This window comes from Temnothorax nylanderi, unplaced genomic scaffold, assembly GCF_030848795.1.
Source record: "Temnothorax nylanderi isolate EJ_2023f unplaced genomic scaffold, tnyl_v1.0 TNYL_tig0052_pilon, whole genome shotgun sequence".
In the NCBI taxonomy this organism is placed as follows: Eukaryota; Metazoa; Arthropoda; class Insecta; order Hymenoptera; family Formicidae; genus Temnothorax; species Temnothorax nylanderi.
In genome coordinates, this window is record NW_027249114.1 from 1,200,348 (window position 1) to 1,219,030 (window position 18,683).

At 39.4% G+C, this 18,683-nt stretch overlaps 2 protein-coding genes across 3 annotated transcripts in view; one reads left to right on the plus strand and one right to left on the minus strand.

Annotated features, from left to right (window-relative positions):
- Positions 1–18,683, minus strand: part of LOC139772708 (coiled-coil domain-containing protein AGAP005037) — a 117,353-nt gene that overhangs the window by 42,810 nt on the left and 55,860 nt on the right. The gene's annotated exons all lie outside the window — the stretch shown is intronic.
- Positions 507–5,084, plus strand: LOC139772711 (uncharacterized). The gene is made up of 4 exons (XM_071706595.1): positions 507–1,003; positions 2,527–2,632; positions 4,012–4,220; positions 4,410–5,084. Exons 1-4 carry the CDS (start codon positions 827–829, stop codon positions 5,082–5,084), a joined length of 1,167 nt encoding a protein of 388 aa, XP_071562696.1. The 5' UTR covers positions 507–826.

The following is an 18,683-nucleotide window of genomic DNA, read 5'->3' on the forward strand; positions in this document are numbered from 1 at the left end:
AGGACCAAGAGAGTGCTGTTGAGGCTTCCATAGAACGAGAAAGAAAAGAAGGTCGCTGTGGAGTTTTGTGCTTTTAGCCGCGAAAGTTGTCACGCGTCGAGCAAAGGGAGTCGGCAGCAAGATATCTTTGAGTTTCTCGGCAATCGTGTACCGGGAAAATATACACGACGAGGAGTTTAGTTTCTTTCGTCGCGTCGGCAAGCGCGAATGAAAAAGGACGGCGTACAGAGAATCCAAAGGGACAAAGTCTGCTATTGAAGGACGGAAAATCCTTAGGTGTCGTTGTCCTGATCGCGGAAAATGTCACTTGGCGAGTGACAAGTGAGATAAGTCGCGAAAAAGTCGCGAAAAAGAGTTTGCGAAGCGCAGGGACGCCGAGTGGAGAGTAAAAAATCGACAAGCGACAAGCGTGGAGGAAGATCGGCGAACGAGGGGGAGATGCCAGGTAGTTTTCTGCAGTTTCACCGGGAGGGTGGACGGGAGGACGAAGGAACTTGCAGCGTCGCGTGTTGCAGCGGCTGAAAAAGAGATACCGGCAGGCAAGATTGGCAAGAAGAGTTCAGCGGACAACGTCGGAGGGACAATTCTCTTTTCGTGAGCGCGATCAGATAGACGCGGGATAAGATTAAACGGAGGGAAGGCCGGAGCGGGCCAAGGAGACGAAAAGAGAGACAGAGAGAGAGAGAGAGAGAGAAATCTCTCTCTTGGGAATAATATACGAAGAAGAAGACGAAGCAGCAGGCGTAAGAAGCAAACGGTGAACTTTCGCCGCGAAGCGATTGAAGAAATAGCAATTAGATGCAACGAGGGCGATGATCAGATAAGAATGAAGAAATTCGTGACGAACTTCGGAATTAGCATTCTCCCTTCCTCGTCCTTGATCCTCCTGGGCTTGCTCATCGCGGCGGTTTCGAGAATATCGACTGAGCTCGTCGGTACCGAGAGGAATGTCCGTGGCACGCCGATGCACAGCGTGCAGTTAACGCAAAAGGGCTATATTCAGGTGAGAATCGCAGTGCAATGCAGTGGTGAGGTGTAATTCGGGAATAGCCAGATTTTCAGTTTAATTTGCATTTAAGAATACGAGAGCATTCTCGTCTAATCCTTTGCGGTCCAAACTATTTCTTGCAAATGAGAATTAGTACGAGGATCAAGTATTTCGTCCTCAACTTCATCTAATCAGCTTGTCTAACATAAATCCAAGAATTTTTATTACTTAGATAAATTTATGGAGATTCCCCAAACATGTAATTCGCCGATTATAATCGTTTATAGATTCGAATGTTTGAAGAATTATGCGATAGGCTACCACAGCGCATTATGTCGAGTCCAATTCAGCACAAGACTGCAAAGGATTAATATAGTAAACTATTTAGTAACTAAATGTATTTAGTATGTAGAAGAGAAAGCAGAGAAAGAGAAAGAGAAAGAGAAAGAAAAAGATAGAAGATGAAATAGAGTAGAAATTTCAGATGCCACAGCCAGACCATGACCAGAAACCATGACACTAAATTACGGAATGATTTGTACACAAATTACAATTTCAAATTGCTGAAACCTACTAAAAATTGAGAAAATAAGTATAATTTGTAAATAAAATTAAGCGTTCAATTTCAAGCGTCAGAAGGGTATCGGATGACTCATATATCTGTTTCAGATAATAACAAATCTGAAAAATTAATTCAATTGTTCAACCTTACAGTTAGTAACATAAAAATTTTTAACACTCGTGATATTGCGCAGTCCTACAGGAATTCTCTAATTTCGTTGAAACGTTCGAGTAAGCGATTAGTCAAATTGGCTACAGAGATTGCGCAGCAAAACATTCCGTAATACCCTGTATCTAGATTTAGATATATCGAGAGTGAAAAGCTAACACAAAACAGTGGGAACAAATAATGATAAATCGCCATGTTGTCGGAAATAAAAGATACACATATTCCAACGAAGCGTGGAAACTGCAGGCGAGATTTCTATCGATTACGTGAGGGCAGTTCCATTACACGCGAAAAAAAGAGTCGATTTCACACTGATTGCTTAATCTCCATCGTTCACTCTAAGACTCGTTGGTCGTGGTCTACATACCCATTTCTACATCTGCAATGTGTCCTAGATTATCTACACTTTCTTCTACTTACAAAAATTCTTTGACTAACTCGGAATAATTTTTTTCTTCGGTGAAAATTCTTCTCTATGACTTCATCAACGTTCAACTTTGCGTTTTGTAAAACTAAAAAAAAAACTCTCAGAGATTTCAATTTTGTTGAAATAAAGTTCACTGAAAATTTAAGAGATTTTTAAATTAAAGAGATTTCTAGAGTTTTTTTTAGAGATTTAGAAGAGATTTTATACAGGTTTAGTAGATATATTTGAAAATTCTCCTTGTGAGAGAAATTTAACTTAAAAAAAATGATCAAAGAATCATCATCGTAGACATAAAGACAAGTCATGGTCACCTGGGATACTTTGTGAATGGCATCACCAAATGAACGTGTGATATGTTGTTAACTCATCTTTACTTTTCAGTTCCTCAGATGGCAATTGCCGGTGCCGGAAATTCATGAATTTACATTCTGCCTTTGGGTGAAGTCGAGCGATCTCACGTATCCCCACTCGATCCTTTCCTACTCAAGTGAGTATTCTCAATGAAATCGCGACTTGATATTGCACATACGCACCATTAAAAAATGTCTTCTCTTTATATTTATGTACGTACCACGTCAGTTTTTCTGTGCCAACTACAAATCGATACGTGTTCAATTCGACAAGTTTCAGAAAACACGAACAAATCACTTATTTTTCCATTGTTCTGCAATTATTTTTTAAATTGCAGTTTGTACACTGCGGACAGAACGAGATAGTTATTGTGAACAGATCTTTGCGCAGAGACAATCCACTTTTCGTGAATGCTCGAAATGTACAAAATAGAAATCTATTGTTCTGCTATTTGGTCGAGGATAATAGTATCCGTTAAAACGGATGTTGAGCTATATCCAAGCAGTTGTAATACCTACAAGCCAAGGGATAAAAAGGCGTTTTAGCGTTGTCCTTCTCCCCTCTCCTCCCCGCTACATTTTCGTCGGAATGATAACCACTTCGGAAATAGAAACGAGGGCTGTTGTTTTACATGGCGCAGCGCTATTATCCACTCAGGCATTCACCGAGTAATTGCGTAAAAGTTCGCGGAAAGTATCTTCATTTATGGAAAACGATCCGTCTCTTCGCTCGTGCGTGCAACTATTTCATTGCACTTTAGTAGCATGTCAAGTGAACGCATTGCCCCGTGGCGTTATCCTTTTTACGTGTGAGAATTAGCGCTACCGATCCCGCTGGCGAAACGCTAATTGCACGAATTACGAAATCTCACGGGATTTAACTACTCTCCGATAGAACCGGCATAAACAAAATTTGAATATTTATGACGGAGTGCCTGCGGGCTGTTGCACCCATCGCGGAATATGTTACTTTATATTAGTTAGTCCGTTAAAATCTTAATTGCCTTATATAATCGTCTTGTCGTCTAGGAGAATCAGCAATTCAAAATCAAACGCTGAACGTGTCGCAAGAAATTAAAAGGAAACCAGATAATTCCTCTGCTTTCCTTTTATATAGTACCTATAAGTAATGTTTATGATGGAGTCCCCGCGGTAGATTACATGCAACCACATATATCTTATATAAAATAATTTTGCAACAATCTGTTTAAGCAGTGATTTAAACTGTACTCGAGTGAATAAAACGAAGATTGTAGATCGGAGATTTTGTGTCACGCGTCCCCTTCCGGATCAAATGCTTCTAACTTACGCTGCATATGTATAAACAAGAAAGAGATGCAACTGTCGTTTGCGTAATGAAAAAATAATCGTGTTTCATACACGTGGGGATGGTCAACGAGAAGGACACGGGACACGCAGAGCGCACGCCATAAATTCTAGCTTCGCGGTGTATCTCTCGCCGTGCCTCGACCGAGAGGGAACGATGCACAAACATAAACCTCTTTCGCTGTCAAAGGGAACGAGCGGGAACGTTTGATTCGATCCTGGATATCATCGCGCGGAAGGAGCATTCACCTGGAAATCGACGGCGTGGAGGTATCCCGAAGGCCGGTTCGCATACGCGAGCACCGCTGGTATCACATATGTCAAAGCTGGGAGAACCGGGTCGGCCGTTACGCTCTATGGCTCGACGGACATCTGGCGTCGCAAGGTCGCTCGCAAGAGGTAAATCCGATTATCCGGCTTCGGAAATTCACCTTTAAACGCAGAATTCAAGTGCGGAGGAATCCGGACCGGAATTTCGCAACAAGACGCGTCTCTCCACTGTCAATTCCCGCCGAACCGTTCTACCTTCTCCAAATTTGTTCTCCGTGCGACGCATCTTTTTATTAACGGCAGAATCGCTTCTTGCAGATGATCGGTCACGTGATCCCGGCAGGCGGCGATATCGTTCTGGGTCAAGAATACACGGACTTCGATAAGGGGCTCGAGGAGGGCATCGAGGGCTCGGTTTTGGGCTTCAATCTTCTGCTGGCCTCGGCGTTCAATTCCCTCGATAGCGGCCTTCATCAAAGGCCTTTATTCCGGTCGGCCAATGGAGCTACCGATTTAACCGAGGAGATTCCCCTCGCCGCAGAAACCCGGACGAGAATAACGAGGCGCGATTCGGATCTCGCAGAGACGCGTGCCCTCGACAAGCTCGTTTCGCTGCTATTCGCGCTCAACCCTAATTGGTCCCGTAGAATTTCTCAAACGAACGACGCGAAAGCGGCGGAGGATTCCGCAATCTTGCCGCCCCCGCTAAGTATCGTCAATGGCACACGGAGGGAAGAGACCCCGTCGATTCGCAAGCACGCGATCACTTTCGGTACCGACGACTGGACCGGAGAAATCGACCTGCTTGGGGAATCGTCGGATGTCCCCCTAGGTTTGCAATTAGTGAAATTGTCTTATGTCCGTTGTCAGCTGGGCAGGGGTAGTCCGTTCGTAGGCGGTCCGCTGATGTTGATTTCCTGGAGCAGGACACCCGTGAGAGTGTTCGGCGGTGCCATTATAAAGAATGTCGGTAACGAGTGTGGCAAATTCTGAGAGATTTCCCTAGAGTTAATAAAGAGGGAAACGTGCAATGAAGATTGCGGAGAAAGAAATATAACAAGTCAAAGACGAGATTCTTAGAAGATTAAGAATTGCAATTATATCAAGCTTGAAATTTATTTATTTCTATTTCTGCGTGAAGGGGATTCATCCAGCTTTTTAAAAGAAAAGTATTTATGACATAAGATCACAGTATTTAAATAGTAATTTAATATAATTTGTGCTAGATATGATTCCATACAATAGTTTTATATTTTTAATATTTATTTTTGCGGAATTGGGGAGATTTTCCTTTGTTCCGTTTTGTAACAAGCTAAATATAATTTTTTGTAAAAAAAAAATACGATAAAGCACGTTCCACTCATGCCTTCAATTGCATCTGCTCCAGAAGAATCGATTTCGGACTCTTTATTCCGTAAAATACTGATTGCCATTGACGCTACTTTTGTTGAGAAGACATTTTCTATATTCTTCCTTTAGTTTATTTCACTAAAAATTTTCTATCGTTTGCACTATTTGATCAGTGCCATCATAACAAACTCAAGACAGTTATTAATAGACAATAAGCAGATCTAATAGTTTCAGCCTTGCTAATGCATTTACGGATAAAATTAATTTTCACCGCGATATTCAATTATCGCGTAACCCTCGTGATTGCGCGAGTTCAGGGTTCCTCCATCCTCCGCACACTTTATGGTCTCGCACGCGAGTCTCCCGAGTGGGAACCTCCACCCGCAATCGACGATCTCATTTCATGTATCGATCCACGTCGAGCGTTAATTAGTTTCGCAGAATTCCCTTGAACGCAATCGCGACCGCGGAGCAGGGGCAGGAGAAATGTCCCTCGAAAACCGCGACTCCGGTTTGGCGAAATTGTCGAACGTCAAGGGCGTAGCTATCATGTGGTAAGAGCGAGGGAATCGTGAGACCCCAAGGGTATAAGGAACTTGCAAAGCTCACTGACTTCTTTTATTTTTCAAGTAGAAGAAGAAGGAGAAGATAGTCAGACGGACCAAACGCATTTATAAGAGAGCGCTTAGAGCTGGTCTTAATAGTTGTAGGAGGAATAAAATTTGCATAAAATTCTCATTGTGACTTATCTCAGCGTTAAAGTATCTCGTAGTTAGTGTAAAACGTTAACATTGGACTAGCAGTGTATAAATTAAACGTAACTTTTTTATATTATAAGAAATTGTGCTGTGCGAGACACCAGTCTTTTTTCCATTTTTTGCACATTGCCTTACTATTGCATCGAGTTTTATATATTCAAATAGCAATATCTTGCTCATTGCATATGTAGTTTTGGCTCTTCTAACTCGCGCATGTAAATGAAACAAGTAAATTTATGAAAAGAAGGAGGGAGAAGCCCGAGAATTACGAGTAAAAAACGCAATGGCAAAAGACGATTTTGAGGCTTCTTGTCGAATCCCTCGACGAACTCGACACGAACGCTCTCACAAATTCTAGCTACGCCACTGCCCGTACGTTGTCTCTTTGTAAGCGGAGTTTCGACACTGACGTTTCACGGATGCGGATTTTCCGCTGACGTTGATAACGCTGGTGAGAACAAACGCGGTGGTGTCCGAGGATTCGACCGTAAAAGCGCTTTTCCTGCTGGCGAGCCGCGCAGCGTGTGTTGAAATTCCGTTTACGTCTCGCAATCCGGATCGCCGCCGGCGAATAAAACATGCTGTCGAATAACTGACGTTACTCTCGTCGCGACAACGCAAAGTCTATGATATGCTTTTTTTTTGTAAACACTAGGACGTGATAGCGGAGAAAATTGGGACATTCGTGTCAAGTCGCACAGAATATGTGTGTGTGTGTGTATGTGCGCAACATGTGCGTCTACCTAGAATAATTAATTTTCCTGCAGCGATAGAAGTGTCTAATAGAATATTATAAAATATAAGCCACGTAGTGTTCACAATATTCCTGAAAGTAATTGAAGATTACTATGTTAATTAAGCCTTAGCAGAAGCTACTTAACCGAAGCTAATACTTCAAAAGATATTTCTCCCACCTCTCTTATTTTACTCACGCGCGTGTATCTTCAAAATGTGACACACATCACGTTTTACGAGGAACAAGTTACCGCTATGAGATTACGCGTGCGTACCTAATTACAAATTACTAATTAGTTTAATTACAACTACTAACCGCTGTTGTGTCATACCGTCGACGTACGAGTAAATTACAATGGCGTACAATGCCAAATAGCTCAGAATCAGGATTGCATAAATAGCGTTACATCAACTACGCGCGTCTTACTATGCGTTTTCTCTCCGGCCGTGCTTTATTTGGCGAACTTGAAGCGTCGGTTCACAGATAACCGTTCATTTTGTCCATGCCTCTTTCGCAAAGCTGCCTCCACGACCATTTAGAGCCTATTACGTTTCGCGACGCGATGCGTTGGAATCAGATGGAAAAAAGGGGAGCGACGCATTGTCTTCTTGATACTTTCGCTACGTGAGACAATGCTGTCCCCGAGCATTGCTTCTGCCACTTTCGTGATATCTGCGGATTTTACCCGTAATTTAACGACATTAAACGTTAAAGGTAAAATTTGCGGATATTAACGACGGTAGTGCCGGAGTATAATCAAGGCGGTGTATTTGCAAAAAAAAAAAAACGAGAAAGTATCCCTGTATTCATGGTTGCTCCTCAAAGAAGAAGGGAAAAGAAAGGAATTAAAAGGAAGCTTATAGAAGTAAAAAACGTAGATTTCTAGAGGATGAGATAACGAGAATAATCATAAGCCTTATGATCCTAAATATTGAAGTTAATATTTGAAAGGAGAACTTATATAATATATATATATCTACGTGTAAAAAAAATTATGTATTTTGTTTTATATGCACGGTGCGGCGTGAGAAAAAGTTGTATTCGATTTTTTACGATTGAGGAATAAAAAAATTTTTATGACGCGTAAAATTGCAAAGAAAGTTATTGTCTGCATTACTGCGTTAATTTTGACTGTTTGCATTGGTCAGTTTTGCAGCTCGCATAATGCATTCATTATGCGCGCGAGCCATTATATGTCCCCCGTTCCTCCGATACATCTATCCATACGAATAAAAGCAAAAGCACAAATGCGCGTGATTATTCCATTGCGCCCGGTTATCTCGAATATTTCCGCTCTAGGAGACAATTTCGTTGATTCTCAATTTAAGGGCAATTGGCAATTTGTAATGCAATGACCGGTAAGATAATTGTGTCGGCCATCCCCGACTATCGGCGGACGCATTAATTTTTAAGTAGATTATAATAATAATCACAGCAGTAATTGCATTAAGAGTGCGAATCAAATAATTATAATAAGGTACAATCGTCGATATGAGAAAATGTATGTATGTTTTACGATTGTTTCGAGAAAGCGCTTGTGATAATTTGGATAATACAGCGCTCGTGAAACCAATATGTGTAGAAATTATATTTTCGATCGATAATTATTTATGACCAGCAAATATTTATGAACATAACAACGATCATCAAGCAAACTGACCAGGAGCTTCGTTTGAATAATGTAGCGCGTTAATCACGAACGTGCTTTAGTAGTCCATTAAACGAGAGGATTTAGCTATTGTTCAAACTATTAATGAATGCCGCTATTAATTCGAACGCACGCCTCGTCAAGACTCTTTTAATTTATCATAAACCGCGTGGCATAAACAAGCGTACATATTGTAACTCTATTCAAGATAGAATATTTTTTTCAAAATTATCATTTGGCAATCCTGTCTTCTTAGATAAAATGGATTTGAATAAATATTATTCGAAATCGATAATTAGTGAAATTATAAAGACTCTTGCGACTGTTTCTTACACTGAGAAAAAAATACTTGAAAATTTATTTGTGGAAATTAAGGTTTATTTCACAGAATTATATTCCACAAATAAATTTTCAAGTATTTTTTTCTCAGTACATTTAGTTTTGATTTCTCATTTTCAGTTTTCACTATTGCAATATTATACACCGTATTAATTGCACGATATTGCGTGACAGCTTAAGGGATAATAGGGGAAACTTAATTTCTCTATTTCTAATATAACACCTCGAAAAAACGAACAGCGCCGTCAAACTATATACGATTATGTAAAATGTAACTCTTTTCGTTACATCGTTCACACGACATTGCAATCGTTCTCTCTGTTTAAAATTATAGCTATCATAAAACGCGCGTGCGACGTAATGACAGGAGAATGCTGTTGCATTGCTTATCTTATATAATGTAAAAACCGCGCATATATCCGCTCATCCGTATCACCCGTTAAATCGCGTGATTTGTAAGTCCAACTTTCGGATCTACAGTTCGATATGAGATTTCGAGATTGGCAGCTTTTCCAGATAGATCGTGCTTGATAACGGATGATATTTTGCATGAAATTGGCATAAAAGCCTACAAAGTTTAGCTTTAGAACAATTTATCAACACGCAAATTGCAATTACGTCGAAGCCGCGAAATTGAAATAAAAAGCTCAATTATCAATTTCATTTTTAGCGGATCTTAAATTTACAATGTAAAACGCGAGTTCACCGCTATCATTTTTACGATCTTCTTCATTATCAATTATACATAAAAAAATGTGACAAAGTAAAAATTTATTCGAGGAACTAAGAACACTGCGCGAATAAATCTTCTACATACAACGGTATATTTTATGAAAATTAATACTTACACAAAAATTAAAATTAGATACGCCGCGATTCATGCCACGTCACGTTTTCGTAAGTTTTTCCTGTTTTCTAACTTTCATGATTTGCGCAAAAATCAGCTATACGATATATATTATGTATATGTAAGTATTGTATTCGTCCGTTTCTCTCCGGACCTCCCAATGCCGAATTACGCTTTCACTTTCACCAAAATATCACTCGTATCGTGCACAAGATCGCGGTAACGGTCCCTCCTGCTGTTTCAATGAATAGCGCTGCGTGCTTTTTAGTGTCACGTAAATTTCGTAGGATTACATCGTCCCATGCTATTACATTACCTATTACACACGCCAGTTTCGTTGAGTAATATATCTCGCTGAAAGTAAATCCTCGCTGAACGTAAAAAAAATAATCCCAATTTAATATTTTCAACATTAAAATTGACTGTCTGAAATTTTCAAAAAAGTTATCTCAGATCAGTTTGCAGTAAATATTTCCAATTTGTTTTATCGAAAGCATTGTTTATGAGAGGACGTATATTTTTGAAAAACCAAATATGTTTATGATTTATATCTATTATCGTAAATAAGAATGTCAATAGATTGATGTAATTCACACAGATATCCAAGGGCACGGTCTTACCAAGGGACAAACAAGTGATAATAATCATAGCGCGTAAACGTAAATCGCCCCGAGCTGTCATTAACGACGTTGTGCAATCAAAAGAAACAGTTCGAGACTGACGAATGGGCTGTCGATCGATGCAATTAAAATCTGATCATTGCTAATTTGTATCGCGGAATGTACGTACCGTTGACTTTCATTCTCCGTAAACCTTTGCGCGAATTGCATACCACGGGAAGAACGATTATGTTTTTTTTGCCGATCGCGATTAGTATGTCGTACGAGGTGCCAATTACACGATTACATCAACGCTACGGATTAAGTTAAATATACACGTACAAATAAATTATCAAATCGAAATGTCAACGAAAACAAGGGCAATATAAAATAAAATTATATAATTTGTATATTTTATACAGTAATATAAAAAATAATAAGACATATAAATAAGCGACAAATAATATAATAAAGAAAACAGAGATGAGAAAAAGTTTCATAATTATCTTGAAACTCTACACATTTGCCTTTTTCACTTAGCAATTATAAGAGTGTTTCGTTACAGAGATATTTATCGAACTAAAAATCACCGTTCTCTATTGAAACTGCTATTTGCGTATTATCGTATTAAATCCACACACGCTACTTCAATTTATACATATCTCCATATCAGAGTTCCGTTTAATACAGTGTTAGAGCAACGTTGGTAAAGAGTATCGCGCGCGGAAACCGCGTAAATACATTTCGTTGGAAAAGCGTTCGAAATGATGAAATGTAATTTGTAAAGCTCATAATGATGTAACAGTTTATACGGGCTTGATAATTAACGGTTCTATCTGCGCGGAAGTCCAATTGTAATAACGGAAGCGCGCGCGCGCGCGCGCTTATCACTTAAAACGTATGGACTGCGTATTTTCGAGCAACAACAAAGGGAATTTTAATGCAGTTTTTTAATTGCATCGTGATGTCCACGTGTTTATGGCATTTAATAAAAATTGTCCGCATTCCCCACGAACCGAACAGCCATTCCGGACTTGTCTTCTCTCATCGCGTGGTGATTGTATGTACATTTTTGCAACTAGACGTAACAACATCTCGTGTCCTCCGACTATTATTAATATAACTTTTAACGACGTCGCATTTATGGCCCATTAAAAACACTCGATTATTTAAGGTTCGCACACACTTGCCATGAAAGCGAATGTGACGATTTGTAATTTGCGGCTATCTGATCGCGCCGTAAAGGTAATAAACAAGTGGTCGATAATTATAAACTTGAGACGGCAATAAATGTCACCTTGCTCGGACGACAATTACGTTGAAAGTAATCGCACGACAAAGTAAACATTACTGACATTTATGGTTGCAAAACTATAGCGTGGCGTGTATATTTTTTCACACTCTCCCCTTAACACAAGAGAAAAAAAAATATGCGATAAAAATGCGGAAAAGGCAAATTATACAGGTGATTATAAAGATCAATAATTTGTATTGTACAAAAATAAGAGAAAAGAAGCATCGCCCGTATACGGCGACTCGTAAATTTCTCGAAGATCCTTTCGCCGACAAACGATGCTCAACGATCGGATCACTCTTGGTCATACGGACGCGTTTCTGCCTCGCGCGTAATTACACGCGCGCGGCGCGAATCGACTTTCGTTTTCCAGGGTAGGGTCGTCCTTTCGCCGCACGTGTGTCGGCTTCTTCCGGCCTTCGATAGAGAGAGAGAGAGACACGTTTTCGGTGTACAAGCGCCGCAGGTGAGAGCGAGGTGGACAGGCGGCGATCTGCATTTTTCTCGCAACACCCAATACATTTCCAGCGACTACACGGTGAGTTTCCGCTGGCCGCAGATAGGCAGATACGAGTACGCTGAGTACGCGATAGAGACTTTCTTCCCGGCTGGATATCTGCGATCGGGCATCCGGTAACAAGGCAGCGCGTAAGCTTATTATAAGATTGCTGAAGATGTAGATAACGGCGTGTCAAGTTCGGCTGACTTTATATGCAGCAGGATAAGTTACGTTCTCTATTCATTTGCGTAGCGAGTTTTCTCGGAGAATATTTTTTAGATGAAGTGAAAGTCGCTCCGAATTACTTTGTTAGATGTGACTAAAAGGGAGTGACTTTGATTGTGCGCATTTGATATGACAAGTGCATAAATATCCTTGAATTTATTTGAGAGTGGACGGCAAAGTCGTGCGATCGACTATATTCGATTAATTATACGATTAATTAACTATGTAATTATACGTTCTTATTATGTTCAACAAAAATTCAACTAGATAAATAATTTTTTAAATTTTTTTAAAAGAAAGTGTAGTAGACGTGGGTTCAACAATCCTGTAGAAGTAAACCATAAAAGTTACGTAACCTTCAAACACAGATAATATTAGCTTCAACAATGCTTTAATGTTTCGATACGCGCGGCTGTTTTCAATATCGCAGAAATTTTCCACCCGGTAAGAAGCGGACGCTTCCTGAAAGCGGTTTTCGTCTTAGCAACGCGAATTTTCTTCACTTTTATTCAGACGCGCGGAAATACATGCTTACGTAAAAATCTACGGGCGAACTTTCTTCCTCAATGATAACGGAAGTGTAGCTCATATAAATCGTTAATAAAGCGAACGAAACGTTCGGATATAGATACATGAAGAGATGCTTTTTTTATTCTTCCGAAAATTAACTTCTTCTCTAAAGATAATAAGCTCTGAATATAAAAAAAAAAGAATAAAAACAATTCATAATATCCGCTCGAGATACGGAGAGATTTAATTGCGTTATTTGAATCTTCCATCGGCTGCAAGATTGTAATTTATATTGACAGGAAATAATGTTAATCTTGTGATTAATCACTAGCCTGGTAAAGCCAACGATGCATGTTGGCGTTTGTTAGAGAAATCGGTAGTTCGATAATGGAGAAGATACACATAATTGGGAGCCCGATCAAAAATCACGAGGATTTCTACGTGCCAGCGATTTGTTTGACCTCGTCCGTCAACTGTCGACAAAGTGCATGTTATGTACGTACATACGTGTTCACGATGCATGAATATCAAGTGCAAGGTATATTCCCCTTCTCCATTTCAACACCGTGCTACCATAATTTCGCCATTACATGTATATATAACCTTTGTAAAATAATATATATTGAGAATGCACGATATGCTGTCATATTTATTGCATCGAAAAGACCGAAAATAAAATATTATGGAAAATGGAAATGTCTCAGAATTATTTATCCTCTTTTTATTGACAAATTTCTTTGTTCAATTTTCCCGATTTTTATCCTTGAGGAAAATTTAGACGAACTAGATGCTATTATATATAGTAAGACGGCCATAAGTACAGTCGAAATGTCAACTGTATGTACTGATCGTTAAATAAATTGTTTTTTTATTAATTTTACATCCCAATCTTTTAACTCGTAATTCGGCCCTCATTGTGTATATATATATATATAGCTTTGTTAGTATCGAGCGAATATTTTTTTCTTTATTAGATGCTATATTATTTCTTCGTGCTCTTTTAATTCCCAACATTGCATAACGTGATAAGCTCTGAAAGAGAGAGAAAGTGCATTAAAGCCTGCTTGTGAAACTTTGAAGCAACATTTTATTATTTACGGAGCGCATAAAGAAGTTTGATCGATTATCTTCTCGGGTGCGGTTTAATGGGACCAACATAAGTTTCGTCATGGCGTATCAAAGAAATCAGTGTAATATCTTGCAGATAAGCAAGGACAGAAACCAGACTAGTTTGGGCTTGTCTATCTATGTCAGGTAATCATTACAGGTAAGCAACGATAGGATCACGAACCAGTCTAGGCTTCGTGTGTCAGACAATTATTGCCGCTTCGCCACAAATTGCATAATGAACTTGAGGTTTGTTTCAATTTACATTCTGCAAATTGACAAAACGATCGTCGAAGCTAGACCTAGATAATTAATAACGTATCGAACGTCCTCGTTTGGTTCATCATTATTAGAACGTCCTCGTTTGATTCATTATATCTAATTGTTTTATACCTTCCACCAAAATTTAAATATTCGATAACATTTTCAATTGAAACGTTAACATCGAACTGGTTACATTTATAAGAAAAATCAATATTGGAAGACAGCTATGATTCAGCTAAAATTAACAAGACTTCCTTCTGAAGAAGATTTAATTGTGCTGAGAGAGAGAAATGAGATACCATTTGATCAAATATTTTTTAAAATATTTGTAATTAATTAGCACTACGTTGTAGAGCATGAAAGAGTAAAGAATTGCGTGACTATTTTACATCAATGCTTACACGCGTCCGGCGGAAGGCTAACACGCAATTATGAACTGACCTAATGTTACAAGTTACACATATAATGCCGCAATAGTTTGAAATAGATAGACGAGTGCATCAGAAGTAAATTACAGCGAATTTCATTATCAAACGGTCTTAACGCGAGTTTCATCGCGGTACTTCATGCAGAAAGTGTGTCAAGAAAATGCGTACGCATTTAAAATGTAAAACGCGCTGAATCGCGTACATCTATCCACCTATACGCTGTTTACATATGTCATTGCGACATGAACATCTGAATTACAATTTTGTACTTGTGAGAATTATAACGAGGTATTAAAATACACATTATTTATTCGCATTTGACATTTTTCCATCCTCAGCTTTAATAACATACTTTTTATGATAAGCCCAGTGATATATGTATAGCGTAAAAAATGTCAATCATGTTACGATACAATGAACAAATACTCATTCGCAATAACATGGGGGAGTTAATTAAAATAAACGTGGCTAAGCAAAAGCGCGAAATTGACCGATTAAACTGAACTGGTCGGTCACAGTTCAAGTTGAAACCAATTAGATCCGGCGATCTAGCTCTAGATCTATCAGCGTTGCCCGGAAAACAGGGTCAAAACGGTTAACCGCAAACGCGATCGTTCAGTTTCGTGGGAAGTACACCGACATTGGTCGAGCGTTTGCTCCAATTTCAGTTTTCTCCTCATTAGCATCTCGAGTGATGCAAATGAACCTAATGGCACCCGATGACTCACAATTCCTCAAACGCTCCGAATCCGCGCTTCGAGCCTCTGTTAACACGCTGGGAGCAAATCCACACGCGGGAGGCCAAATCCGATAAATAAATACGGATTCCATTGGCGCTACCCCTGATGAGAAAGGCCCTATTGCCCTATACGTGGCGTACGGTTTACGTAACGCAATCGATAATCTCAGGAAAGAAAGAGGGAAAGGACCACCTTTCGTGCGGACACATTGTGCAGTATCCGAATCCGGTTTTGAAACCCGATGATGCGCGGATACGTGGCACCGGTTACACGACACGCAGCCCAGCAGGATGTCATAACGTGGGATATATGACTCGCGCGTCAATTATAAACGGCCGGGCGTTTCGAGTTCATGCTGGTTAAACGAACTTTCGTGGACGTGAAAAGAAGAATGCGACGAAAAAAAGGAGAGATATAAAAACGCGATTACAACTTCCCTCTTCCGTAATACCTCCATTAAGATCGCTCGTTTAAGATTTCAAGCTAATTATTATCACGACTATACATTAGTTTTTTCACTTCTTTCTCTTGCCATTGTTATATAATTTTTGAAACTATTTAATTAAGAGTGTACTTTTTCAATATTCAGAATTTTATTTATACAGACATTATTTTCAACCTTCGTTTTCGTTTGTTACCATAACAGTATGGTTAATTTGGTTAGCGTACAATTCGTAATCAAGCACTGCCGACTCATCGTCAGCAACGAACACGTCAGGCGATTATAAAATTCGGAATTATGCAACATTCATCACTTCGAGCTATCAGCCGGTTGTCCCTTCCGTGTCGTAATAAAGATATCTTCTTTCTATGTTCATTATGTCAAAACACGCATAACACGAACGTTCGAGAAAGGAGAAAGGAGTGTTTCGTTCGAGGACTTTCGTCGCAGCTTCCAGGTTCTGGTTTTGATAATTGATTTCGCTGGCATGCGACGCGCGACAGTTCCGGTAGCTATTCCACTCCGATTACACCCTAGAAAGGAAACATTTTCGTTTTCGACCGGATTCGATTTTTAGTAGCCGCGGGCCACATCCCCGAGCTCACGGGTCCACATCCGAGGTGTATATTTCGCAATTCGTATACGTCGTTTTAACGAGCTGCCGTTTTCCCTCGCATTGTACACCTCACGCCCGTGCTCACTTTCTATAGCGGAGGAGAGCATCGAGAGGGGAAAAAAAGAAGGATTGCGGTCGCCGCGCGACACGACATGCGGTGACGACACGTTCGCCACCTCCGAGACTCTGTCTCTACCTTTGTCTGGATTCCCGACACTTGATCGCGTTCGCAGTTGTTCCAGATCTGCCTGTTCTTTTAGTCATGAATTCTAAGACGAATTTAAGATCTAACGTTTTGTAAATCCGATGGAAACGGTAATCACAAAGTTTAATGTGTTCTAATTAATTATGGAGTATATTTCAAATGTTATTAATAATAATAAATAATAAAGCAACTATCTCTCTTTCATTTTGAATATTTTGAATTTAATAAGGCGATGTGTTAAAAAAAAGAAACCTCAGAGGTGCTCGTGTTGCACTTTTATCACGTTCGCGCAAGAGCCCTATAGAGTTAAGATTGAAAATTAAAATTTTATCAATATTTACCAAGGAAGAATTGACTTTCGATTAGCCGAGAAAGGCGGAGGATTATCTGGTACATTACCGTTGATCAGCGTAATATATGTAAATCGTCGGCCGATATGTAACCGCTGTCATCTCCGATTACACAGATCATTCCGGTTAGTCGCCTCCGCGGCGACAGGCGCCTCTTAATTTCACGGGAACGTTTCAGACGCGCCGCAGAATCGCGAACGGCGACGGTGCCCGTAATGGCTTCCGCCGATCGATCGCGAATATGGAAATAACCCGATAGACCCCTGGATGGAAAGGATGCATAATATGCGTATCGATCGATGTCACTTCTCGTCGAAATTCAATAAACTACCCACTGTCAGCGCCGCTATCAGCGCGTTATTATCTCTCCGATTGAAATGCGCGGCCGTACGCGCCCGCTATTGCGGAGCTCGATCTCATCCCGATCAGATTTAACGATCGCGCGCTACACACCATACAAAATACCAGAGAAAGTAAAAGCGGAGAGAAACGTGTCCGTCTCGCTAAGATTACGAATGTATACGTAACCGAAAAAGCAGCTGACTGCGGCATACATGTCGTCTCTACATTTTAACGTATGCGAGCTTCGACCACATACTTAAGAGATAGCTACGTAACATCTCAATTTGCTTCAAACTTCCAAATAGCTACCTAGTTTTTCTAACATTTTCCGAATCTGTGCATGAAAAACGCAAAATGGTAAATCTGAGAAACTGTCGATTTTGCATATTTGTTTCATTTATCACGACAACACACATCGACGTCATTCTAATCCTTTGTAAGCTTTCCCCGAAATAACAGATTTCTTTGGCCTTATATCTTTTTGTTTCTCGAATATAGAAATAATAATTTTAGACTTATGGAAGATATATGTACAGTAAAATTCGTGACAATTTTGAAGGTACTTACTCGATACATTGAAGCGAATATAGCATGCCATTATTTCTTATGACGCTGTCGCATTTATGGCTACTTACAGCCGGATATTAAATTAAATGTTCTTCAGCACGTTTAAGTAATGGCATATATGTAATAAAAACTATAATCTGCACTTCGCTAATGCAATTGGGCAATTGAATACTTCATGACTCATACGTAATGTTTTCTCCCTGATGTTTATAGAATTTCTTTTTACATACGCACATCCTTATATTCTTCTTGAAATGAAATAACGGAAGAAAAGGGTGAATTCTTAAATTATCTAGTTATGTCATTTTTTAAATATTTATACGATCTCTTTCTAAAATATTTTTAAAGATTTCTTTTAGAAAACGAAGACTATTCTTCCAAGATGCTTTATATTCAAAACAGCGTTTGCGAAACGTATATCTTTTGCGGAAAAGAAGTTTCGTAAAGTCAGTTTGAATACTCAAGATTAAGCAAGAATTTATATATAACAGTTTTGTGTAACGATTATATTACAAAGGACAGAATGAAATAACAGAAGAGAAGGATAAATTCTTAAATCGCCTAATTATGCCATTTTTGAAATATCTATACGATCTCTTTCTAAAATATTTGTAAAGACGTCTTTTACGTAGACTTTTAGATATAATACAAAGATTATTCTTCCCAAGATGCTTTATATTCAAAACAGCGTTTGCGAAACATAGATATATCTTTTGCGGAAGAGAA

Coding starts and splice junctions, on each gene's coding strand:
- LOC139772711 (XM_071706595.1), top strand. CDS start 827: ATGAAGAAATTCGTGACGAACTTCGGAATTAGCATTCTCCCTTCCTCG. Junction 2,633..4,011: donor CTCGATCCTTTCCTACTCAA/GTGAGTATTCTC, acceptor TCGCTGTCAAAG/GGAACGAGCGGGAACGTTTG. Junction 4,221..4,409: donor CGCAAGGTCGCTCGCAAGAG/GTAAATCCGATT, acceptor CGCTTCTTGCAG/ATGATCGGTCACGTGATCCC.